The 27,507-nt window shown below is 38.8% G+C and overlaps 1 protein-coding gene across 4 annotated transcripts in view; it reads left to right on the top strand.

Moving 5' to 3' along the window:
- The window catches only part of PARD3B (par-3 family cell polarity regulator beta), a 1,035,628-nt gene that overhangs the window by 358,457 nt on the left and 649,664 nt on the right, over positions 1 to 27,507 (top strand). For all 4 annotated transcript variants that reach the window (XM_073807366.1, XM_073807365.1, XM_019939073.3 and 1 more), the window contains exon 3: positions 25,937 to 26,108. In XM_073807366.1, coding sequence (XP_073663467.1) covers positions 25,937 to 26,108 — 172 coding nt within the window. The remainder of the gene's footprint in view (positions 1 to 25,936; positions 26,109 to 27,507) is intronic.

Genomic DNA, 27,507 nt, shown 5'->3' with positions numbered 1-27,507 from the left:
CCTAATACCTTTTAGAGTCTTGTTCATTTTCTGTCTGTCTGTCTGGATATCTAGATTTTTTTTAAAATAAACTTTTAACTTAGAAATATTAAATAAATCATGTGCTCTCCCTTAATCTGAATGTCACTTTTCAGCGAAACAATAACACATCTAAGAGCTTTCCCTGCACTTAGAATGAAATCCACAGTCTTTCACCGAGTCTCCCGTGGGCCAGGGAGGCCAGGCCTCTCCAGCCGCTTTCTGCACCACTTTCCTCTTGTTCACTGCATTCCAGCGGCACTGACTTTGTCACTGCTTTTCCTACGTGCCAAGGCCTCTCTTGTCCTAAGGGCTATTGCACATGCTATTTCCTCTGCCTGGAATTCTCCCCCTAGCACACTCTTGCTTTTCCAACCCCCCCATCATCTTTTAGCTCTCAGTTTAAATATCCCTGCTTCAGAGAGGCCTTTCTTGACAATTCCCCCAGCTCCTCAGTCTTGTTAATCAATCTCGTAACTCCTTACATGTTTCCTTTACAGAACTTACAAAATTTTATAATTTTTATCTCATGCCTCTCTCGTTCGCTAGACTACTGCTTCTCAACCATGGCTGTGCGTGAAGTATCCTGGGGGGAAAGTTTAAAACCCGTCATTGCTCAGATGTCATCCTAGACAAATTGAAGCAGAGGCTGGAACCTGATCAGCAGTATATTTCAAACATTCTTCAAATGATTCTAATGTGCAACCAGGGTTGAGAACCGCTGGGCCCGATCATAAGCAACAGAAAGGCAAAGATGATGTCTGTTGACCAGTGGGTATACCCACTGCCTAGCACAGTGCCTTCATACAAAGAGCTCATACTTGGTCCATAATGTGTGAATAAGGCCTGGCCAAATTAGTTACAGCCCCCATTAACCCAAATAAAATGAAAAATGGATGATATTGTTTCCAAAAGGGGTGGCATTGTCCTTCAGAGGAAGTGTTGAACTGTAGAATAGATCAGTAGAAGGCAAGTGGTGAAATTTAGGACAATGTGTTACAGAAGTCTTTTATTCAGTATGTCTATGCTTAAATAAACCAACAAAGTAACAGAGTAATCAAGAGATTATGCTGTAAAAATAAATGTCATGTTCTATTCTGATATTTAAAAATTAACCCTTGTGGGCTTCCCTGGTGGCGCAGTGGTTGAGAGTCTGCCAGCCGATGCAGGGGACACGGGTTCGCACCCCGGTCCTGGGAGATCCCACATACCGCGAAGTGGCTAGGCCCGTGAGCCGTGGCCGCTGAGCCTGCGCGTCCAGATCCTGTGCTCCGCAACAGGAGAGGCCACAACAGTGAGAGGCCTGCGTACTGCCAAAAAAAAAAAAAAAATTAACCCTTGTGATATGTACATCATTTCATAAATTAAAATCTATTTTATAACAAGATCTCATCATTTGTCACTCAAAAAGCCGCTGAAATCTGAGGCAAAGAATAGTGCATTCTAATAGTACTTTATCACTTAAAGGCCCTTAATAATATACATTGTGTAATGAGGTACTTACACTATGCTTAGGAAATGAAAAGAGGTATTATAATGCCAGTATTCTCTGTATCTACAGTTTAAGTGAGTTTTACAAGCGGGGTCTTGTAGTTTATTGGAAATCATTGATAAAGTATTTATTTCTTCAGCGAAACTTCATCACTTATCAGAAATTTATAATAAAAGCTGTTTCCTATTTCTTTTCATGCCATGCTTTCTCAGTCGGCATGTTTTTCTCAGACCATTGACTGTCCCCAAATGTACATAAATCTACGTTATCCCTGTGGTTTTCAGGCATTATCTCCTGATAATAGCGGGCCTGCTATTTTACCTTAGAAACAAATTTGTAATTCGAAGTATTATCATTTTTTTCTCCTGAAATAGGAAAGACAAGCATTGCTTTTACACTGATCCTTTTATTTTTTTTTTTTTTTTTTTTTTTTTGGCGGTATGCGGGCCTCTCACTGTTGCGGCCTCTCCCGTTGCGGAGCACAGGCTCCGGACGCGCAGGCTCAGCGGCCATGGCTCACGGGCCCTGCCGCTCCGCGGCATGTGGGATCCTCCCGGACCGGGGCACGCACCCGCGTCCCCGGCATCGGTAGGCGAACTCTCAACCACTGCGCCACCAGGGAAGCCCTACACTGATCCTTTTAGAAACATATTCATAGGAGAGCGTATCAGGCTCTGTGGGGAGCTCACCAGGCACTTTGGGTGTTTTTTATTCATAGTATAATAATATCCTCAGAAGGTAATGTAGGAAGATTTATGCTTATGGAAAGGAGCTCAGAAGTGTTAGTGACCTGTACAGCTTAATCATCAGGCCAGTTGTAGGATAAAGAACTCTGACTCTTTTCTCAAACACATTTCATCTTCATCTAAAATACAGTCTCTCGTTTCCACCTTAAGTGTGATACTATCCTAGTGGCATAATTGTGATCCAGGAGTTAAAAGGTCAAATCAAAAAGTAGTGACACATGTACACACTGCTATATGTAAAACAGATAACCAACAAGGACCCACCACATAGCACAGGGAACTCTGCTCAATATTCTGCAATAACCTAAATGGGAAAAGAATTTGAAAAAGAATAGATACTTGTGTATGTATAACAGAATCACTTTGCTGTACACTGAAACTAACACAACATTGTTAATCAACTATACTCCAATATAAAATAAAAATTAAAAGAAAAAAGTAGTGACAGTTCTCTCAGACATACTGGGGTCTCCAGCTTGCAGAGTGATAGTTAAGTGACTGCAGAAGTAGTTGGTTTACTTTTTTTTAGTTATGTAACTTGAATTTTTTTCCACTCATTTGTTTTATCTACAAATTTTGTGTCTAGAATTGGTTCCATCATTCATATACGTGAATATCACACAAATAAAATTATAGTTGAGGCAATTCTGTGATATGTAGGGAAAGTAATGAGTACACCTAATTGAAGGTACCACTTGGGAGCTTGGGAACAGTTCCCTGGCTATAGACATAAATGGGTGGGACAGTTCTGCAGGTGGGTCTCTTGTCACCATGGTTTTGAGTACAGCTTGGAAGCTGGACATTAGCCTGAGGTGCTGTGAATGAGCAGTTGACGTTCCAGTAACAACACATATGCTGGGAGTACCTGCTACATTCAAAGTGTGGGCCTCAATTTTTGCAGGATCACTAGTACCGATAAGAGAGTGACCCCAGCCTTAAGTTGTTTATAATTTATTAGGAGTGCAGAGAAAAAATAACTATAGTGCAAGGAAGAGTGGAAGAGCTATGAAAGGTGTGTTGCAAACAAATTAATCATCTCAAAGTTAGTTGATTGAGTAGCAGATGCTCAGTGTCATATGTTCTATTCAATTAGCATGGCAGAGTTGAAAACTAACGTCTTCATCACTGATAAATGTTGGGGTTTGTTAAGTATTTATTTCCATATGGCCAGCTTTAGCCATGACATTTTTGTTTTATATCATAACCTTGAGAGCTATATACAATGTTCTGTTTTATAGGAGTTAACAATAAAATTCATCCAGTTGTATGCATGAAAAAGACTTCAATATCGTACATTTCAAAGAATGCAAAATATTTTTCAAGCTTTATTCCATTGCTAAATGGATTAAATCACTGTCTTGGAAGTTCGAAGGCTGTAATCTATTAGGATGGTAATTAATGCCCTGAAAACATATCTAACAACATAGCTATCAGTGACATGAAAGAGTTAATGAACAAAAGCTGGTGAAATTTTGTTTTGTTTTCCCCTCTTAGACTTCTAGCAGGACAAGATTTATTACTGCTGCACCTTTCCTATGGAAATCAGGTTTTCTAAATGGGTAAATTACAGCTTATTGTAAATTGCTCAAGGTAATATTGGCGTCCTTTGTGCTGCAGGGTTTCCAATGTGGGATCTTTTAACCTTTGGTTCCATTTAAAGGAAATTTTCCTGAAAGATTTATTTTCCCTTTGATGGCATTTTTAGATGCTGTACCTGATGAGCAGAGAGTGCAGAGTGGTAAAGGGATAATTTGGGTTTTTATAAACTGAATTTCACTTGGTTTTTTTAGAGCTCTCATTATTGCAACATTCTGAGTATATATTTTTAAAGAAATATATCCTTGTATATGTTCTAAATGTCAAGCGGAGCTACTGGACTGTTTGGTCTAAAGGCAAGTACAATACAGAACTTGAACGTAGCCATTTCTAAACGTATATCTATGTTGGTTTTATATAATTTTGATTCAAGGAATGTTCTGCTGTTTAGATTTTTTGATGTTTATTTCAGGTAACGTTCAAATCTGAAATGAAAAAATCTGAGTTGTAGTTATGTAGTACTTACCATTTTGTACAGCTGGACTAAGTTGGATTTTTTTAATACGTAAATCGGTCTTCTGTAGGATATAATAGGCAAAGCAGGATACGTGTTACAAACCAATTACTAAAATGAAAGGATTTTTTTTGCTGTTGGTTGCAGTTAAAATTGGCCATCTCTGGAAATGTAACTTTTCTTTTCCCTGTTTTTATAGTAACGCTGCATTAAGATGTCAGGTCAGAATATTTTTTTCTTTCTCTCTCTGTTTTGATATTTCATTTGAGAACCAATATTTCAAAAAATGTAGTGATTTAGTACAAATTCCTTAGTTCCAGTCAGATAAATAAACCTTACCAGATTCTGTGAACTGATTTATTGATAGGACTCTGAGGGATCACAGCCTTTTTGAGAACATTTGAAACATTTCTGAATTCTGAATTTTATTGAAGTTGTTCTTGAGAGGAGCGGAGTGGGAGAAAAGCCCTCTTTTCTTTCTGCAGACAGACTTAGACATCTTAACAAAGCTTTAATTTTCTTTTTTAAAGGTCAATATTGAAGAAAAACGAGATAAAACACCTAAGACAAGTGGTCATACAGACATTGTGCTGGTCACCAGTGACTGCTGTTAGGAACAGCAGTCTGTGTCCCATTTCCTATGATCTGTGGTAATGACATTTAAGACATTTAAGACTGGCACAAATATTTGGAAAATATATATAGAAAAATACATGGAAAAATCTCCAAACTTCTTTTTACACAATGAATTTAACTTCTTTGCAATCTTAAGTTTATTATCTTTTTGTTAAAGAAAAGATTAAGAAAATTTACATTTTGTGTAAATGTACGTCTTTTAAATTTAAAAATTATCTTTGACTTTTTTTTTTTGTAAATAAACACATTTGTTTGGAGATGATCACAGATCCAAACAGTTTCTCTCCCAAGAGGAAGGTGGCTTGAGAGACCCCATATGCTGATCCAGTCGAGTGGATCTTCCTGTGACCAGTGATGAGAAAGTTACAGGGTAGAGGCAGGCAGGCGGCTGCACGAGAGAATCCAAGATGCTGCCATGAGCTCTTGATTTTGTCTTCCCTCTTGGAACTGTCAGTGGTACCAGAGTTAACCTAGGGAGTTGATTTAGTGTCCTTTCACCAGGGGGATGCTCTGGTCTAACACTGCTCCTTCCCCAGTGGTGACATGTGCCCGGTTTTTAGATCCTACTGACTGCTGACAGTGGAGGTAAATGATTTGTGCCATGGGAAAACAAGCACTAACGTTCCTTAAGGTACCCAATTTGGAATGTATTTTATTTTATTGGACTCCATTTTTTTTTTTTTTTTGGGGGGTACGCGGGCCTCTCACTGTTGTGGCCTCTCCCGTTGCAGAGCACAGGCTCCAGACGCACAGGCTCAGCGGCCATGGCTCACGGGCCCAGCCGCTCCGCGGCATGTGGGATCCTCCCGGACCTGGGCACAAACCCGCGTCCCCTGCATCGACAGGTGGACTCTCAACCACTGCGCCACCAGAGAGGCCCCTGGACCCCATGTTAATAGAAGTGTTTGAAGGATCACATAAGGGGAGTAATAAAAAAGACTGCTTTGGGCAAGTAGGGAGAAAATCCATCTTGTCTGAGAGAATGTTCTCTTCCCTGTTGGCATCCCTACACTGACCTTCCTATCTGCAATTGGTAAATGAAGAGTACTGATGTGACAAAGTTAAATATAATGCCAGAAATTAAGATTTCACAGGGAAAACATTACAGAATTGAAGCTGAAGAGTAAAATAGTAAAGGGAAGTTTAAAAAGAATGCTAGCAACAAGCTAGTAAAAGTAGAAAAGGAAGTTACACATTTTACATTATATCACCTAAAGGAAACTAAGCTAAGAGTAATGCAAATGCTTTATAAACCAAGATTTAAATAAAAAAGAAAGAAAAGAAAAAAGTGAGATAGTAGAAGATAATCTAAACACAGAAAGAATGAAACAACTGACACACATTCAAAGTGAAATCCCTAAAACAACCAACAATAAGAGTGAAGCCAACTGACTTTTTAAAGAGTTAGCCCTGTAAGGTAACGTAATTGGAAAAATGAAGAAAGCAGGATGCCTTTTTGAATGCAGGCCTCTGAAATGAGGCAGCTCCAATGGCTGGGGGCTCCGTGATGACCTCTGAGGACAAGAGAGAGCTGCACTGTGCAGGGGAAGACAGGACTCTTGGGAGTCTCCCATCACTGGCTCCTGTCCCCCAGCTCCTTCTAGGATACCTGAGAGGGCGAGGAGGTGTGCCCTGCAGTAAACAGCCATGCATCAAGCTGCCAGCCGCCAGCTTCCCCTTGCTGGCTTTGCACTGGCAGAAAGCTGCGTGGCTATCTCCATCCCTTTGTGAACCTACTCTTTGAGGGAAGGACTCACATTTAGCCCCGTGTTCTTCAGGCAGGCAGTCAAGGCGAAGTACCTGGCTAACCTCCGCATCATAATCAGCTTTTATAATTTTTTTATAATCCAAATGTTTAATGTTGGTAATTCATACTTAGTTATTTTTCAATTAAAAATAATAGCGCACAAAAAAAAAAAAAAAAAGAAATACAGGGGGCTTCCCTGGTGGCGCAGTGGTTGAGAGTCCGCCTGCCGATGCAGGGGACACGGGTTCGTGCCCCGGTCCGGGAGGATCCCACGTGCTGTGGAGTGGCTGGACCCGTGAGCCATAGCCGCTGAGCCTGCGCGTCCAGAGCCTGTGCTCCGCAACGGGAGAGGCCACAACAGTGAGAGGCCCGCGTACCAAAAGAAAAATAATAGTGAGCTTTTTAAACATAGAAAAGCTATATTTTGAAAAGGTCTGCTTTTTCAGTTGCTGATAGAATGATTTTCTTACACCTGACATCACCTAATTAAGACTACCTACCTGTCTTCCTCCCCCTTCCTCAACCATCTCTCTCTCTCTCACACCATCTAACTCACACATGCAGTCCATGGGGAGTAACTCTTCAACTGCATATGTCAGCTTACTCAGAATTCAGGTACCCAGACTGTGTATTTATCAAGTATCCAAACTATGTGTGAAGGAGGTGTGCACACAGGGTGCCACCTTTGCAGAGTGTTATCTGTTTAATCTTATTCCCCAGAAGATTTAAGGGGGCCTTCTTCATAGAGTCGTTGCTATCACTGAAGGTCTAACAAGCACCGGCAAATATTATAAAGTCATAAAACCTAGTACAAATTTTAGGAAACGTATCTGTGGACAGGACATTCAAGGTCCTTCATTTCCTGTCTCTAACCTTTCAGTCCAGCCTTTGTTCTTCTATTTCTTTTCCTCTCAGCCACCAGGGACCTGCACTCCAAACACATCAAACTAGTTGGTTGGCATTTCGCAAATAGTGAATTTGCATTTCCTCCTCCCGGGCCTTTGTGTGTGTTGTTCCCTCTGCCTTGAAGGGCTTCCCAATTCTGCCATCCTGTGAAACCATGCTAATTAAGGCCCAGCTTAAATGTCATCTCCCCTCTATACCTTCTTTAACAGCTTCCCAGCAAACATACAGAGAAAGAATCTTCCCGCTCTCTTCCTGCGAAGGCATTTGGCTCATTCAGCTATTTCGTCACATGTCAGTGTTTATATTGACTTTCATGTCCATCTGCCCCTCCTACTACTAAATTGACAGGTTCTTGAGAGGGGGCATGTATCCTCCATTTTTAACACAATAATTGGCATGTTATAGGTACTCAGAAAACGTTCCTTGAAGGTAGGAACAGAAGCACTCCACTTAGGTTTTTATTCTGCTCTACCGAACCGAACGTAACCTTTCCTTAACTCACTGAGGAACAGTTACGGCTCGGATGAACACTTCACTTCTATGTCTGCTTTTGAGTATTGCTCTGTTTCCTTTTAGCTCAGCTTTCTCTGTTTTCGATACAGGAGGTCTTCTATAATATTTCTTCCAATTGTTTTTTCTATTTATCAACTCTAGCCTGGAGATGCCATAATTGATCGTTTTAAAAGCTGTGCATCATTGTAAAGAACACTGAGAAGGCTTTTTTGCTTCTGGGTCTTAGGCTTTGTTCTAAAACATTGATGTTTGCCAGTGCTTCACCTCTGGGTGAGGAAGCTGTGTTAGTCAGCGTTCTCCAGAGGAACAGAACCAGTAGGGTGTGTGTGTGTGTGTACATTATAAGGAGTTGGTTCGCATGACAACAGAGGCTGAGAGGTCCCAAGATCTTCAGTTGGCCGGCTCTAGAGTTAGGAGAGCCAATGTGTATTTCCAGCCCAAGTTCCAAGACCTAAGAATCAGGAGAGCCAATGGTATAAATCCCAGCCTGAAAGCTGGCAGGCTCAAGACCCAAAGAGAGCAGATGTTTCAGTCCAAGTCTGAAGGGCGGGAAAGACCAACATCCACACTCAAACAGGCAGGAGAGATCCTTTCTTACTCAGTCTTCTTAATTCTATTAAGGACTTCAACAGATTAGATGAGGCCCACCCACATTAGGGAGGGCAGTCCTCTTTACTCAGTCTACTGATTGCAGTGTCAATCTCATCCAGAAACACTTTCACAAACACACCCAGAAATAATGTTTAACCAAATACCTGGGTGCCCCATGGCCCAGTCAAGTTATTACATAAAATTGGCCATCACAGAGGCCATGTTCTGCATATGTATTTTACCAGTGTTGCCAAACAGTTGACTTAAGGAAGCAATTCTGTCTATGAAAAGTATCACGTATTTTACAAAGGACAATGAAATCACGGTCTTTGCAAGAAGTTTATAGTCCCATTTGATACTTGCATTTTAATCATGGAAGAAGTATAGAGTGAAAAAAAACACATATATTCTAGTCAGACATAAGACAAGAGTCTCAAATGTAATGATTTTAGGAGCTAGGCAAACTAGTAATAAGTGGAGTATGTTGCATATACACCAAGCCAGAATGGTGGAAACTGTGGTGCATAGGAAACTCAAAACCTAGTTTAACAGTATGCAAAATTTTTAAAGCTGTAACTTCAAATTAGCTTTCGACTAATTTTTTTCCCTTGTTTAGCCATTAACTAGCTACGGGACTTTAGAAATTAATTTTTCCAGAACTCAGTTATCTTATTAGAATATATGGCTAATCTGTAACCTCAAGATTCTTTTCCTGTGTTTTACCAGCCAGTTAAGTTTGAGAGGTTATGAAGTGACACCTTTGCTGATTTAAAGAGGTCTAACAGGAATTCTGAAGAAAAGTGGCATGCCATCCTCTGAAGCAACATAATCTGCTTTCCAGTGACATTATAATGAATAGGTCTATTGTTTTGTGAACTATCAAGAGCAGAAATATCCTAATCATAGTTTTGTATCAAAAAAGTACTACGGGGGCTTCCCTGACGGCGCAGTGGTTGAGAGTCCGCCTGCAGATGCAAGGGACGCGGGTTCATGGCCGGGTCCGGGAGGATACCACATGCCGCGGAGCGGCTGGGTCCGTGAGCCATGGCCGCTGAGCCTGTGCGTCCGGAGCCTGTGCTCCGCAACGGGAGAGGCCACAACAGTGAGGGGCCCGCGTACCGCAAAAAAAAAAAAAAAAAGTACTACGTATACTCACATGCCTCATGATGTCAGATGACCAAATGTCTTGATAATTAGGTAGCAAGTCTCTAGAGATGTTGACAAGTCTGTATCTTACTGTATGGATGCATGCTTTCTAAAGCTTGAGGACTGCCTCCTGTTGTGAAATAGGATAACTTTCAATACATATGTGTTGGTGTATGTTGATTTTTCTTGTTCAAAGTCTTTTCATGTACTCTGGAAGCTTTCAAACTGTAATTTAAAGCAAGACAGCTTCTGTGGATTTATGGAGTCATTTTCTCTTTGGCTAAAGCCCTCCATGGTCACAGACCACTAGACTGAAAAAGGCAGCCGAACCCGTCCAAAGACCAGCATAAATTTTCAATGGTAGGGAAAACGGTTCCTGCTTATTAAATTAGAGAGAATATAGTATTTGGCAGCTACATATAAATGATGTTTTTCCCCTTTGAGTTAGAAGCAAGACTGTTAGAGATGTGTGATATTTGACTCACGTTTGTCAAGTTTAGCTACATTAGTTGAGGATAATTTGCATGTTATATCATGTGCTTACTTTAGACTTCCATTTGGATTTGACTAGATAAATGGGTTCCCTCTTGCCAAAAAGCTCTCAGTTATGGACACATTTAAAACAATTTTTCCCCAGCACACAGGGGCTGGACATGAACATGAAAAGAAAGGATGCTGTCGTCTCCCCAGACTCTGACCCAGTCCTCCAGTATTTATGTCATGGGGTTTTCTAAGTGCAGTATCAGGCATTCGCCATTGGTTGCTTGCTTCCACATTCCATTTATCTTCTTGTTTCATAGAAATTATGAATTTTAGTCCAATAAAAATAGGGCTTTTCCTTTTGGTGATTCATTATTGGAAACCATTTTCACTGACTTTAAGGGCTTTGGGGAGGAAAACATGTTTATCCTTGACAGATCTTGGTATTTTTCCATGTCTCACAGGAACCTTTCCAAGTCTTTTTTTCTCTGAAAACAAAATAAATTATAAGAATGGAGTCTTTCTAAACTAAAGTTGATTAACTGTACAGGCTTTCTAGAGTACTTTCTGAGAAATGCTGTACAGCATTTCCAGTCATGAAACTTGTGTGAAAGGATAGTAACAGAAGGCAGCGTCTTCATTCCATTTCATCCAAAGATGCTCTTATGAAATACAGTTTTTGCAAGCAGTTTATATTTGGAGTTATGTTTTGTTAGCAAAGTAAGTTATATTTCTATGGATGGGAATTATTTTTCCTAATCCTAATGTCAATACCCTATGAGTAGAAACTAGGTACAAAATGTAAGATAGATATTATGCTATAATTAGTAACTTCCCAATCCTCGTCTTTTAATCCTCTTTTAATTTTTCATTTGATGCTTATCACTTGGCATGGTGATATACCTACTAATAAAATTATATATCTTTTTATTTAATAGATATGTATTGTGTTGAAGAAAATGTCACATTTTTTAGATGTTAGTCTATTAAATTATTGTAAATCAAGTCTATCTTATTAGTCAAATATTCAGTCCAATATTGCTGTGGGGTGGGAATTGGTCTCTTTAAATTGAGTTGTGCATTTTTAATTAGACTATAGTAAGGGATATTCTTACATTAGATACACACTTAATCTCTAGATACTAGATATTATCCAGGATACAAATTGAGTTGGGTCTTAAAGGATGAATAGGGCTTTTGATCAATAATAAAAATAATGATAATGATAATAATATCTAGGGCCTAGCATTAAAGGAACACTTTATTTTTCATGGCTAGGCACTCTGATAAGTTGTATCTCATGTAATACAACAATTCGAAAGGTAGGCTCAGAATAATGAGGAGGTGCTGAAGTTTAACTGGCTTCTGATTCTGGCTTTATCACTTACTGGCCACGTAATCCATCTAACCTTTCAGTATCCCCAGTTTTGAAGAAATTAATTGTAACTACCTCTAGGGGTGGTATGAAAAATATGTGAGATAATACAGTCTGATACTCTGTGTTTAAACTGATAAGTGCTCAATAGATGTTAGCTGCTATCCTTCTCCTTATTGTATAGATAGACAGAATGGTTGAGGCTCAGAGAAGCTACATAACTTCCCTACGTTTAGAGAGTGGTTGAGTCAGGATTTGAACTTGCGCAGTCTGGCTCTAGAGTCTAGGTTTCCAACTACTATGGATTCTAGGAAAGCAATATATACAGAATGTTACTTGGATACATTTATGTATTGTAAAATGATTGCTATTGTAGTGATATTTATCACATTACATAATTATAGTGTTCTTTTGCATTTAAATGAAAAAACATTCCAGCATTTCCCTTTGATTTAAGCTATCTTCTAAGCCAGTATTGCATTTTCAGTGAATAAATATGAGCTAGAAGTTCAAATGGAAGACTCTTTGAAGAATAGGGAGTTTATAGAAGAGGTCTCACCAGAAACATGTACGTGAGCATCCCTCCAGCTCCCACCCCACCACAACACAGGGCCCAAGTACTGTAGTTCTATAAACTATGCCTTCTCACTGCTCTGGATTGATTTGACTCAAGGATTCTGACTCCAGCTAGTAAAGTTCACCAGGACTATAAACAGGTGTGTAATAATTGCCAAGGGGACTAGACATTGCATATCCACTAGCCAACATATATTCTCCCTGTTGAGGGAATAATGTGGGATATCAAATCACAGTCAGATTACTTGGGGAAAATGAAACCAGAATGAGTTTAGAAAGGCACATGATTCAAGCAGGGCCAACGTTATGGGTATGTGACCTGTGTAGTTGCTCAGGTCCCCATGCTTATTGCCATCTTGGAATTCTTTAAATTTTTTGAACAAGGGCTCCACACTTTCATTTTGCACTTGGCCGCAGAGGTTATGTACTCGGTCCCAGATTCATGAGTTTAATGATACCACACTGTAATCCCCATGTCTCATCCATTTCACAATAAAGGTATCCCTATGAATGGGGCTGTAAGTTTTTTCTTTAATCCAATGGATCCCTTCAACTGGATAATACTTAAAATGACACTGCCAGTGCATTCGCCTCTGACACCATTTTCCTGGCCTCTATGACTCTCATATTGACATACCACTTCTTTAGCTTATTTATATAGTGAATTAAAGTTGTCCTGGGTATATATCTTTAAGTTGATTTTGTGTATTTATAAACAGACCTTTACATATTTATTGAATAGATTATCTCTGAGAGAATTTTTGTTTCCTGACTCAGTAAGAAGTGCCCCATATGTTACTTCTGTGTTGTAGATGAAATAAATGTCATTAAGCTTGAAATTTACTTGAAGATGGGATTAACTGGCAGAACAGATTGGATGATAGAATATAACAGAGACTATGTTGGTAAGATAGAGAAATGTGGCTAGCAACCCAGTAGTCACTAGGGCAATGTCAACTGACCTATGACAGTTATGCTTTTAAATGAACAATGAAAAGAAGACTTGGGTGAGAGTTAAAGACATATATACATTTTTTTTAATACATTACTGTAAATAGGTCCTTTCTAGAGTTTTTAATCCTTGGCAAAACGAGGGACAGGGAGGCAGTTTACAGGAAAGCAACACACATGATTGATGGCTGGATAGTAGGTGATATAGAAGAAATGTTAAAAGATACAATAGAAATTTCTCTTGTCTGGGGGACAAAAAATAAGGGAATCTTAGAGTCTTCAAGTACATAAAAATTTTTTAAGCAAATTTTGTTAATATATATTTTTTACATTTTAACTGATTAAATGTGTGGAATTTCAGCATAAAGAATTTGCAGAAAATGACAGACATTTGGATTATAAAATCATTGAAATATTAAAATTTTTTTGTGATTTCTTTATTGTAATAGCTTTTGTCCATCTGTATTTGTTTAGAATATGAATGATGATTTAAAAACCAGTCCCATCAATCAAAACATTTCCCACCTGCTCTCTCTTAAGGGACTATCAAAGTAGTAAATTAAATCAACATTGTTTTACTGCTTGTCCATCATAAAGTATTACTGGTTCCAGGTGAGTACCTCTTTACAAGGGACCTTTGAAGATTTAAAAGAGGGTTTTAAGGGAATAGAATACCATGCAATGAAAAAAATTACATCATAAACAAAATTGAAAGGCAAATTGGCAAAAAATAAATTTGCAAAGATAAAAAAGACAAAATATACTTGAATAGCTTATTCATGTTGATGAGAAACAGTAGAAGCAAAATGAAAAGAAAGGCAAAGGGTATGAACAGGCAATCCATTATTGAAGAAACAAAAATAGCTTATAAAATTATTTTGAATAACACTAATAATCAAAAAATTGACTTTAAACAGGAGGATGTAATTTTGTCTGCAACATCATCAATGACTGAGAAAATGACAGTCCTATACAAAGATAATTTATATTTTCATGCATCTGGAATGGCAGAATAAGCTAAATTATGATATGGCTAATTGTGTTATGAAATATTATTCAGTCAAGAATTTTCTTCATTTTTTTGCAAACTAAAATTAGAGAAAATTGCTCTCAAGAAAAACCTAAGTGAAAATATCAGAAAACTAAATTGTGTGCTATGTAGTATGGCTCATGTAGTGTTAAGGTATATATATACACACACACACACACACACACACACACACACACACACACACACACACACACACACACACACACACACACACACTTAAAAAGGAAGACTGGAGGAAAAGCACCAACACTGTAACAGTAGTTTTCTGGGATTTGAGCTGATCCTTGTGTGTCTTTTCTGTGTTTTCAGAAGTCTTGTAACAACATCCTTTGAAGTTTTGTTCATATTCCCTCCCTTCCCCACCACCAAGACACAAGCACATACCACATACACAGTTGGCTGGGGGGAACTGGTGGAGTTTGTGATCCCCACACCTTCTTGCCCCAGGGGAACTGGTGGAGTTTGTGATTCCCCACACCTTCTTGCCCCATACTTTTCTTTTTTCCTGGAAAACATAAAAAACTAAAGCAGCAAAGTGTAAAAGAGTCCTTTGGGTTTGGGAATATCAGACCGAAGACGGGGTTTTGAAATGCAGTTACTGCGGATGGTTATAGCAACCTGGATTTTTGGGACCAGTCCTCATTTCAAAGCTCGCATCCCATTTTTGCCATAAGTAGGCTCAATATGTTTTAATTTTTGATTTAGCAATTGTACTTCTTATGCCTACGGAATATGTTTTAGATGTTTTAGAAAGGCCTTTTGCACTAAAGTTAAAAATTTACAACTGACTCACAAAGATCATCTTTCTACAATGAAAGACAAGACCTAGGATGCAGCTGCTCCCGGAGTCACGTCCTGTGACTGTGAACAAGGAGCAAGGACCCCAGGCTTCATCTTCAGGCCCCAATTAGTGAGGCATCATTCTATGTGAGTGTAATATACCCACGATCATAATTACAAATCCTGACATTTAGAGGCTCCCAAAGTCAACACCCATCCCAGCAGGGTTGGCCACATTATCAGGAGTTAAGGAGATGTAGAGCAATTAGAAGCCAAAGGAAAAGGTTAGCTCTACCACTCAGACGGAAGGCGTTCAGGAGCTAAACCCACCTGCTATTGCAGTGCTAATCTTTTTTAAATATCGGCTTTGAAGCCTTGTCATCCTTGACAAGGAGGATCTGAGTCTAAATGGAATGTTTAAGGGGAGTGCTTCCTCATCCCTCAATCAGGCTGCATGCTGACCTTTCTGTTGTCTCCACCAGTTGCTCGTCTTATCTTGAAATCCCAGAGAAGGTAGAACATCATTGGACCTGTCATGAGGTCAATCAGCCGGTGCTCAGGCCAATTTGCTAAATGTGTCCATGCTAAAGAGTCTGTTCCTTCCCCAGCCTGACGAAATGTAGCACCAATTAATCACTGACTAATTTTCAGGGAGTTGTGACCTTGCTCATAATTGTAGTACATTCATTTACCTGGCTTTCGGGGTTCTCAGACCAGGAATATGAGGCCACCTCAGGGACATGTGAAGCTGCTGAAACTTGTGTTTGAGGCTACCAGGGTGACAGGCTAGGGGATACTTGCCTCAGGCCAGCACTGACTTAGTTTATTTAGAATGTTCTGTATGGCTTGCACCCCCTAAAGATGTTGCATATAGCTCAAGTGCATGCAAAAGACGTTCTTTGTTTGAAAATTTTAGTGATATAGTAAGGTCTCATTGTTTTTTCTATCAACCTATCAATTCTTTATTTGTCTTTAGAAGTTGGTGGCTTTGTCATCATTCTCCACGAAGGTTTATTCTCTGAGAGCTGTTGCGTTATCTTAAAAGCAGAAAGGTTTCTTTTTTTTTTATTTTATGAAATAGACTGCTCTATTTGTAACCAAGTCTCATAAATTAAAATACTTGTCAAAATAAATGAATAGTATGTTTGTTATATTCATGACTTAAAATCACGTTTGATTGCTTACTCATTAATCCACAAAATTAAGCAATACACCCTGGATTGCAGTCATTAGTACAAAATAAGCAGGGTTCTTCTAGCAGTCAAATGTAATGGAGAACACTGTACAGTTGTGTTTGTTTCAAAACTAGGTATGCTAATGTGCAAATTTGTTTTACAATTTTAAAAGGTTTCCTCTGGAAGAAAATCAAATACGTACATGTAGTCCACCAGGAAACAGGATTGGGATTATAATGTACTAAATGGATTTTAGGTGCACAAATTGTAAGATGCAGTTCTGGATTGAACCTCAAGGATGGGCAGAAGCTATTTTGTCCTATACAGGAGCATGCCTGGTAATGAAGGTTACCTTTATTCCTATGTGCATGGAAAATTAGGACACAGGTGGTATCCACATAAAAGTGTAGACATCCATATAAAAGAGGCTTTGCTCTTCCTCTCGGATCTAGCAGAGAACTCCAATCACTCATTTACCTGACCCCCTTCTACCTGCCAAGTACCATACTAGGAGCTTGGAATATCAAGTCAATTGTACTTTAGTTCTCCCATGTTTAGAATGGGAATAATGGTGCTTTTCTCATAGGGTTTCTTGTGATTCTTAAATCATATATGTAAGCACTTTGAACAGTGCCGAGTGCATAATCAGGGCTATAAAATACTTGTTAAATATATTTTTAAATGATGTGACCCATGGTTTCAAGTAGCTTACGGTTTACTTTTAGACAGAGGTAAATAAATCAATGATCTTTTGTGCTGTGTGACCAGTGATGACAGACACCTGGTCAGGTTATTGTGGAAACACCACAGAGTATGGTGGAGAGCCTCATCTGGGAGGCTGGAACTTCATTTTGAAAGCCATAATAGATAATGAAGAGGTTTTTTTGTTTTGTTTTGTTTTGCGGTACGCGGGCCTCTCACTGTTGTGGCCTCTCCCGTTGCGGAGCACAGGCTCCAGACACGCAGGCCCAGCGGCCATGGGTCACGGGCCCAGCCGCTTCACGACATGTGGGATCTTCCCGGATCGGGGCACAAACCCGTGTCCCCTGCATCGGCAGGCGGCCTCTCAACCACTGCGCCACCAGGGAAGCCCATGAAGAGTTTTAAGCTGGAGCAAGACCAAGCCAGATCTGTGTGATGGAAGACCACTCTAGCAGTAGTGTTACGGGTAAATGTCAGGGGACTGGAGTGGAACCCAGAAGTGGATTGGGGCGCTGGCAGTAGACATGTGAGGACCTGGCCAGAAGTAGTGTGGCATTTCCTTGTAATGGGATAATTCCTGCAGAGAGAAATCACTCATATTACAGCAAGTTACTGCCTTCAAGGATCTATTGACATAACCTCTGATGGCTGTGGTAGCAGTGGGCCTCGGCTAAGACATTGCCGAACTGTATTTCTGAGACAGTTATAGCTTTGGTTTGGTCAGAGAATAGAATTTGTAGGGAAAATGAAACTAAGCCAGTGAAATAATATTCAGTGTCAATGTTACATCATTGTAAATGTATGTATGCTTTATAATTTACAAAATTATTTTCCCATATGCTATTTTATGCTTTCTGGTGTCAGATATACTTGTTTCAAATTGTATAGTCTTTCAAAAACGCAGATTAGGCATGCACGATTTAGATAAGAATAACTCGAAGAAAAAGTCATTTGTGTGTGTGTGTGTCCATGCGTTGTAAAACAACCTAACTTGTATCTTCATTTCTAATACTGTACACTCTCCCAAGACTTTCAGAGCCCTTGGGATTGGATAGAATCAAGGAACCATCTACCGATGTACTGGGTAAATGGCAAGCGAAGCCACCCAGCGGACTGGCCTCATCCCTGAAAATTTCCCAGCCAGTTTAACCCAAGTATCTTCTGCTTTCCTCTGGGTATATTATTTTTAATATGTGTAATTCAGAGACAGTGGAAATATTACTGACGAGTATACTGAAGTTTTTATATTTCTGACATTTGTGTTACCCTGATGATTCTTAAAACTTCCTCCCAGTTTCTGTACTTGTTTACTTTTCCTGTAGCTGCCCCCAGGTGCCCTAGGATTAGGGTCTGGTGGCTGCCAGCTGACCTTCCTTGAGACCCTTTGCCCAACCACTGCTGTGGAAGGTGGAGGGCACCGAGGAGAGGGCTCCTCCGGCTTCCTCTGTGTGTATTAGATAATGAGTTGTGAATGTTGTCTCATGAATGTGAGCTATTATTACTCAGGAAAGTAAAGAATGCAGCAAAGCAAACTCGAGATTCTCTTAAGTTTGTCAAGCGGAAACACATCATCTTTGAAATTTTAATTCAAGGTAGTCAAAAGAAAAATATGATTCAGTATAACTTAATGTTAATGAAAAATATGATTCAGTATAACTTAATGTATAATGTACAGTATAATTAAAGGAAGCAAATGTATTTTGGGCTGAAATATGGGTGTTTTTTTAATAGGCATATTTTTTGTTATTATGGGACAATTTAGGCTTCTGCCTCTTTAAAAAGTGATAAGGATAAAAGGGGTTCTTAGTACAATTGAATAAATCATGTTTTATTATTTTCTTTAGAATGCAGCTTAAAGCTGTAAAGTTTGTAAAGGTCCCTATTATCGATTTTCAGTTTGGAGAGGAAATGAAAATTGGTTTTATCTCATTTACTGAATGTCGATTGAAGTTTCTGAGAATCAGAGCTGTTACGCGCTTGTTCTGAGGCTGCTAGATCTGATGGTAGCATCTGATGAAGATGCTAATGTGAGCCCGCTAATTTTTAAAATCCAGATTAAATGTTTTTAGCTGGCTGTCAAAATCCTTTGAAGGCAAAGGGTCCATTTTCAAACCTTTGTTTAAAGTGGCATAAAATTAGCTCAATAGCCAGTTGTGATTTAGTTACAAGCAGATGCATACATTGAAACGAAATTCTGCAGTGTTTCTCCCAAAGGTCATAATGTGCTTTCTCTACTTGTGAAATTGTTGTAATTTCACAGTCTTACTTAGATTTAATTGTGTCTATTAAGATTTGAGACAAATGATTCCAGCTTTATTTTGTAGGATACTGTTTTTTTCTTTGTCTTTTCATTCTACTTGATAGTTGTTGCTAACATGGAATATGTATGAAACAGTAAAAAATACATATATATATACGGCAATTAAGCCTTTCTTAGTAGTAAGTTAGTTCACTTGACATGTAATTAAAATGGAGCCACATATCTCTCCGTGTAATTGCTTATCCCAAAAAGATAACTTTTATAAATACAGTTTATTATGTTCTATGAGCATTTGGATCATTCTTTTTTATTCTCTATGTAGACTAAAGATTATAGCATCAGATTATAAAAGCTCAGGCTGTAAGAGTGACAGAATGCTACAGGCTGGCGACGGGGCAGACCACCTCTTGAATATGGAGGGACTCTGCAGTAAATGTGCTTGGTGGTGCTTACTATTAAAATATTTACTTGTCAGTATAGAAAGTAAAGGCATTGCTATATTGCTTCGAGTTATGGTAAAAATAGAACAGACAGCATAAACCATGTATTGCTAGGTGGAAGAACGGCACTGCATGTCTGAAGGTTGTGTGTTCTTGTGTGATGAAGAGCAAAGAAAAGAGAAAAACAAAAATTACCTATTTGATGTGTTTGATCTTGGTACTTTCTCTGTTCCTCTGTCAACCCTGTGATGAAGAGATTAAAGAGAAGCAACAAAGTAAAAACAGAATAGGGATAAACAAGTCAAGTGGGACTCAGTCCAGGAGCCAGGGAATGCTAGCTATGGGAGGAAAAGGAATTAACATTTACCCTTCCGTTGTGTACCAGGCTCTGTGCTAAGCATTTAGGCATGTGAGGAATATTATCAACGACGTTCATATTCTGCCTCCACCCCACTCACCCCCAACACACACCCATGAACACACACTCACTTACACCTTTACCTTGTTTGAGTATAAATATAGGTCTGAGTCCTTGAAGAGATATTGATGATGTGAAATTGTGAAGAGCACGTGGCTCTTTTGATCAAGTCTGTTATTCCGGGTTATGGGTTTTGTAAATTATCCAAAGCTCTTTTATTTCTTTCTGGTCTTTGAGGTGGTGGTTGTTGACTTGTACATTATTTTGACCTTTACAAGGTAAATATGAAAAAAAAATGATTGAACTATTCTTTAAAATAAAGCTTTTGCATAATATATTTTCTAGGTAAATTCTAAATAATTTCAGATGTTCCTTCCTAATACCCCCTGGGGAAGGAGTAGTCAGGGGGTACTTGTAGTTACCAAACTAATGCCTGATCTTTGAATTGGAAACACCATCAGCATTGGCAATTGAGATATAGTTATTGAAAATAATTTGTACATACCACATTAATGTACCTGTTTTCTTGTGTTTTCCTCAGTTCTTTTTAGGAAGTAGGTATTTTCCTGAGAAATACACTCCACCTTGACCTCTCAAGTAGAGGTACAAAACACATGAGGTCATTGCCTTAATTTTACTGACAGTTAAAGAGAAAATCTTTTCATGTTAAATCAAGCATGGGAAGCTGGTAAAATGTAAAATTGACATGAATTTGTAACATAAAAGCTGAATGCTTCAATTTTGAGTTCATGGCATGTCAATTCAAACTGTGCTTCCACTCAGTTATTCACATTTGTTTTAAAGCTACTTCTGGGGACACATCCAAAAGCTTCACACCAGGTACATCAAAGTTGGAAGAAAGATTGGAAGAAAGCCAATTGGAAGAAAGCAAGCAAGGGGGTGTCTGGGACCAAACTGCTAACGCTGCCCATCTCTCCATCCACCATCCACCCTAGTTCAACTCTTCCACTCCTTCAGAAACCAAATCAGCAGATTGTCCCTTTCAAACATGAACCAGAAAAGGAAAAGAAAACAAATAATCTCCATTTCAAGAGCAGAAGCCATTTCTGCCCCCCACCCCCACCCCCACCCCTGGTGTTGAATAGAAAGTAAGGAATTTCTCCTCCCATCATAACAAAACGGAAGCAACAGTAATAATGATGATGATGTATTGAGTGTCTTATAGGTTTATATTGGTCATTTATACTCATTGATTTAAAAAATTAATTTTAGCGTTTTAAAAACACATGAAAAATCTAGCTATCTTTCATTGCTATATTAGGTTTCATATCCTTTTTTGCATCTTTTCACTTGTTTATTTCAACAAATATATGTTGGGTGCCTACCGTCTCTAATTCACTGTTCTAGGGATACAGCAAACAACAAAATTGACAAAAATCATTGTCTTCTTGGAGCTTATAATCTAGTATACTTTCCTAGGGAGTTTTACAGGGAGGACAGGCAAATAAATAAGACAAATAAGAAAAAAACATAGCATTGAGTGGTGACAAATACTATAAAGAAAAATGAAGGGAGTATGACAAGTGGGGGCAGGGGGAGAGGCGGCATTTCAATTGAGATAGTGCGGCCAGTGAAAGCCTGGCGCTTGATAAAAATGTGAGGGATCGAGGAACAAGCCATGCAGGTATCTGGTGGAAGAGTGTGTCAGGCAGAGAGAACAGCAAATGTAAAGACAGAGAGGGACAAAGAAGATAGCATAGCTGGATAGAATCCTGAGAACAAGGGAGAGAATCATCAGGACATGGGGTCAGGACCTTCACTGGGAGCCCATTACCATACAGGGCATTGCAAGGACTTGGGCTTTATTCCAAGTGAGGTGGAAAGGTATTACAGGGTTCTGATCAGAGGAGAGATGCGATCCGCCTTAGGTTTCAGCAAGATCACACTGGCTGTTGTGTTGAAAGTGGATTGAAAGGGAGCCTGGGTGGAAACAAGGAGTCCAATCACAAAGCCCTTGCAGTAACCCATGGGAGAGGCTATAGGAGCTGGGTCCAAAGAGGTGACAGTGGAGGGGGTAAGAAGTGGTCAAGCCCTGGTTATATTTTGACATTTATTGACCAATTGGATGTGTGTGCGGTGTATGAGAGAAGGGGAGAAAGGGAAGGAAAGAGGGACTGAGGATTACTATAAGTCTTTTGGCCTGAGCAACTAGAAGGATGGATTGCCATTAATTAGGGATGTAAAAAGCTTATGGAAAGAGCTTTGGAAGATCAGTTTTTCAGTTGCTGACATGATAGGATAGGCAATTGACCATATGAGCCTGGATTTCAGGAAGAAGCTCTGGGTTGGAGATTGAAGTATGGAATTTATCAGCATATACTTATATCTTTGCCATGAGACAAATTCAATCACAACACAAATTTAGAGGTATTCACTTTAACGTTTTTAGAGATAAGTGAAAGGAAACTTAATGGAGGGGACAGGGATTTGAGGACAAAACTGAGAGAACGTGGTGTTCTGGAAGGTAAGTGAAGAAAACCATTTAAGGAGGAAGCAGTGATCAACTGTGCCCTAAAATCAAGCCAGAGACGCGACTTTGAATTTAGCACCGTGGAGACTGTTTTTGGTCTTGATAAGAGCGGTTTCAGTGGAAGAGAGGGGTGAGAGCCTGGCTAGAGGGGCCTCAGGAAAGAATAGGAGGACAGAGATTGGAAACTGTTCTATGGAGAGCTTTCAAATTTGGCTTTAGATGGAAGGTGGGAAATGGGGTGGTTTCAGTAGGGGTGAGTCTTGAGAAGGTTGATTTGTTTTTGGTTTTGGTTTTTTGACGAGCAGGTGAATAGCATATTTGTAAACTGACCTACCTGTGTGTATCTGGGGATTAGATGCCTAAATGCTGATAGAGATCTGTGGGGATGGGAGTTTTGATTGGAAGTAAAGTCTGTTTGAACAGATCATTTTGGATCATGTGGTCTTATGAAAATATCACTGCTGTACTGAGTGACATGAAAATACTGGCAACACATAAGGAGAACAGAAGGGGCACCAGAAGATGGATAGGACAGCAGAAGAGGAAGGCGTCCAAATCAAATATTGCCTGTTTGCCTTTTGCATAAAGTTGAGGTTACTGCAGTCCCTAAGGTGTCAGTGGAAAATCTCCCACATGCCACAGAAGTTTAGTTTAAATGGAACCTTAACAGAAAATTTTTTATAAAGATATAACTCTTTTTTTTTTTTTTTAAATGTTCAGCTCATCGCTGTGGGAAAGGTAATTTTGAATGGGTTTAAAGGTGGAGTAAGGCCATTTTCATACACTGGACACTTTGGAAATCAGTCTGCCTTCTGTTGAGGGATTAGAACAGTGGTTTATGTTAATTACATATCTCTGTAACACTCTCCACCAGGAACTGTGTCACCAGGAATGTAGGTGTTCTTGATGAATCAAGTAATCCAGCTAACAGAGACCTACAGCATAGGGTTTAAATTAATTATCAGTGTTGACGCAAGTGTAAGTCTGGATATACTGTAGATGTTGAGATGAAGACTGGATGAAGAGTCTCTTATCAGCCAGCACTTGTGGTACCAGTGCCTTTGTCTGGGTGCCACAGATTCAGGAGCTGATTCTCTTCTTTCCAGGAGTAGAGACTTTATTCCATCCATTCATCCAGACATCCAGAGTAGGCTCTGTGGAGATAATTCCTGTCAATCATGAGATTGAGAGACAGACTAGGCAATTAATTAATCAAAGAGATGATGAGATTTGGGGAGCCTCCAGGTCTCACTGTCATCTTTGAGAAAGTCATGTATTTGCCTGTATCTCCAAAGAGCAGAATACACATTTCTTTAGGGCATAACATCCTCCTGGACAAGCTGTAAACATTCCATAATGTAGCCTCTCTTTTCACAGTGCTTTTTTTGGAAAATACAGTATGGTCTGAATCCCTGGATTGGACTAGATTCTAGTACAGATTACTGTTTAGTCTGTCACTTTGGGAAACAAACTCTCTGACTACCCTGTGTTCCCATTAGATAAATAGGTATAACATTGTTACTGCATATGCTCTGACCTTGTGTGAATATAATAGTAGTATGGAAAACAGTGAAGTATTTTAAGGAGAGAAGGTTACGTAAGAGCCATAGATAATGATTTATTTGTGAGCTATCAAGTTTAAGCTTTTGTACTATACTTCTGAGTGATATCCTTTTTTTCTTTTTGCCATTATTTCAGGCACGTAGGATCTACTAAGATTTAAGGATGTAGCAAGAGGGAAATCTTACACAAAACTGTGTGTAGTACCAGTATAATAAGCCACTTTGCCTTGTTGATTAGTATATTAAAATAAATGTTACAAGTATGTGTTAGAATTCACCAATATGTAAAATTGAAATTATGTCACAGGAATAGTGATGAAAATAACACTTCTATCACATTTTAAAAGTTGATTTTGTTTTCCTTTTCAGGATTTAAAGTGTTAAACTCTTCATTTGGGCCAGATGATTAGAAAGATATAGTTCTCCTGATTATTTTTATACTAGAATAATCTTTCATTATTAATCCATTTAAGTCATCTCAAATCGGTTCATCAGTGCTACCAATTAAAAATAGAAAATGTATGTGCTCAATTTCAAGAATTAAAAATAATACCTTGGGAGTAGCATTTCTTTCCGTGGTGAGAGGATTGTTGGATTTTCCAATTAAAGAAGTCTCCATACTGGAAATGAGTAGTCAATTATGAAGGTTATTTTTGAATAGCCAATTTGCATATCCCTAATTGTATTCATTTCTTTTGAAAGACTGAACTTGGAATTTATGATGTTTTGATTGGTTAACCCTGCACTGGTGTTATTAATACTACTGCCAACAAGGTTCCCCTATGAATGGGGCTTTGAATGCCTTTCCTAAATAAATGTTTGAATGATAAGTAGGTTTGTTTTATTTAATGAATGGAAATTTCTGAAAATTTACTAGCAGTTTTCTAAATTTGCACTCACTGCACTTTATTGGATTGACAGTAACATCCCTGAGCTGCCTACTGCACTCATACTTGGACATTTCCACATCAGCTGATGAGAGCCATTGGAAGTTCCTATCGTGATGCTGTCTGCTGGCCAGAAACGCCAATGGCTGCGTCTGCCACTTATACAGCAGTGTTTGCCCAATTACTTGATTATTTTATTATATGTTGCCCCTATTTTAAGAAAAATGACTTGGAGATGGACAGTTAAACGTTTTTATATTAATGACGAGAAGCATAGTTCTCATATGAAATAAAATTGAGATGAAGATGGCAATAATTAAAAGTTCTGAGGTTTAGTGTCTTTGGACTTAAACCAATCAACATGGAGTTAGTTATGAAGGAACATAACGAAATTGCAGGCATGAATACAAATGGGATATCTATGTGTACAAGATAAACACAGATTGTGTGTAAATATACACATGTATGTACGGTTCTACTTATTATGATTGTGTCTGAAAGGCAGTTACAGTTAGGAATTTTATCGTCTTTACCTCTCTAAAACTGGAATGTCCTCTTCTACCATGTAAGTCTGTTGTTCAAATCCTGCATATTCAACTTTCATGTCTGGCAGCACTCTTGAATGAAAGAGATACTGAAGTCCTTTTAGGCATATGAGAAAAGGTGGTGAGGGGAGGTGACGGCCATTGCATTCCTTCCGGAGGGTTAGCCAGAATTGGATCTCTATTTCAGGAATATACAAACAAACCATTAATTATTTCTTGGCCATGGCACTTTTAGGCATAATATTGAATTAAGAGTTGTGCTGCAATAATATTAAAGTTTTCAGTTTTAAGAGGTCATTTTTTTTCAAAACCAAATAAAGATCACAATCAGCTAGATACAGGGTCGATGTGATATGCACGTTCTACAAAGTAATTAGTGCTGTTGGATTTGTTTGTAGCTGATTGCTGTGTTTGACGAACAAGAACCACTCCACAAGATCGAGAGCCCCAGTGGAAACCCCGCAGGCCGGCAGAGCCCAGATGCTTTTGAGACGGAAGTGGCTGCCCAACTGGCTGCGTTTAAACCAGTTGGTGGGGAAATTGAAGTAACCCCTTCTGCTCTGAAATTAGGTAGGTGTATTATTTTAGTGGTATGCTTTTCACCTGGTTGAAATACCTCATCTTGCTGGCTATGAGTTTCTTCTACTTTATGACTTACCCTGTTAGTGTTTGCCTTTAAAAACATAAACCTGGTTTGTCTTTCTCTACATTATTTTTTTTTATGTAGATCTTTGCAGCTGCTGATGCTCAGGCAATAGATGCAGTGTTTTTCTTGAATTGCAAGTGAATCTGAATTGCATATCCTTGAAGTTACTGGGGAGGAGTTGGACTGTAAATGATGAGCTTCATCCGTAGCATATGAGGACTGCTTAAATTTTTTAAAAAGTCCCTGAAAAAAGTCACTTGGAAAAAGCTAAGGGTTATCAAGGAATCCAGGCTAGAAATAAAAGGTCACTTTCCGTTTTAGCCACCTTTTTCTTCTCCACAAGTTGTATAACTCAGAGTTTGGGGAAAACATTTTGAAGTTAGTTTCTAATTCTGTCCTACTGATTTATTCCAACCTGGTGATTTTGCTCAGAATTGCCTTTTGTTATATTTGTTTTGAAGGTATTGGTAGAAAGAGAAAATAAACATTCTTCTAAAGTTTTAGTGAATTTATGTCTCCAAGATAAATAATGTCAGTTATTGGTGATAACTCTTAAAGATAATTTTAGGTCAGTTTAACAGCATAAAGTTTTGAAAATCCACTAATATTTTGGTACTTAAAACCATTTTTTATTCCCGTTGAATGTATGCATACATTTTGAGACAGCTCTAAGCACCGGTTATAGGTTAATTCTCAGGCTAGAACAGAGGTTTTTTTCCATTTTGCAAAGGGAAACATATGCTTAAAATTGTAAAAATTTTACATAGTATAATTTTTGCCATTTGAAACAAAATACATTATACAGTTTATTTTACATGCCACAATACTGAATATTTTTATTTTGTACTAGTTTTCTGGAAAGCATCTACAGTGCCCCTTTTAAAATAAACCAAGTGGAAATTAAATGGCCCATCGTCTTCATAATTTTTCTCTATCGTTTGGAAACCAAGCCAGCAGAGCAGTTCTGCTGGAACTCGGTCATTGGAGGGCTTTGTGGCAGCTTCTCCTCATCTGGAGTGAAGTTTGTGGCTTCAGCAACCTCACAGCCCTATCATTCATTTGCATAATGGATGCCTTTTATCCATTATGCAAATAGTATGGGAGGAAAATTAGGCAATAAGGGAAGACGAAAGGAGAAAATTGCTTGTTTTAATATTCTATTTATAAGCAAGCACTGTGGTCTTCAAAAGGCTGAACCTCAGAGTACCCCTGTGCCTGGGAATTTGTTTTTTCACCTTTCTCTTATGAGCTTTCTCAGGGAAAAATGTTTGTTTTTCTTTGGCTTTTTCAGCTTTTGTTGAACCATCTGAGCAATATAACGTT

The sequence above is a fragment of the Tursiops truncatus genome, chromosome 7 (assembly GCF_011762595.2).
Source record: "Tursiops truncatus isolate mTurTru1 chromosome 7, mTurTru1.mat.Y, whole genome shotgun sequence".
Lineage (NCBI taxonomy): Eukaryota > Metazoa > Chordata > Mammalia > Artiodactyla > Delphinidae > Tursiops > Tursiops truncatus.
Note: the sequence above shows the minus strand (reverse complement) of the source record. Positions and strands in the feature narration are given on the sequence as shown.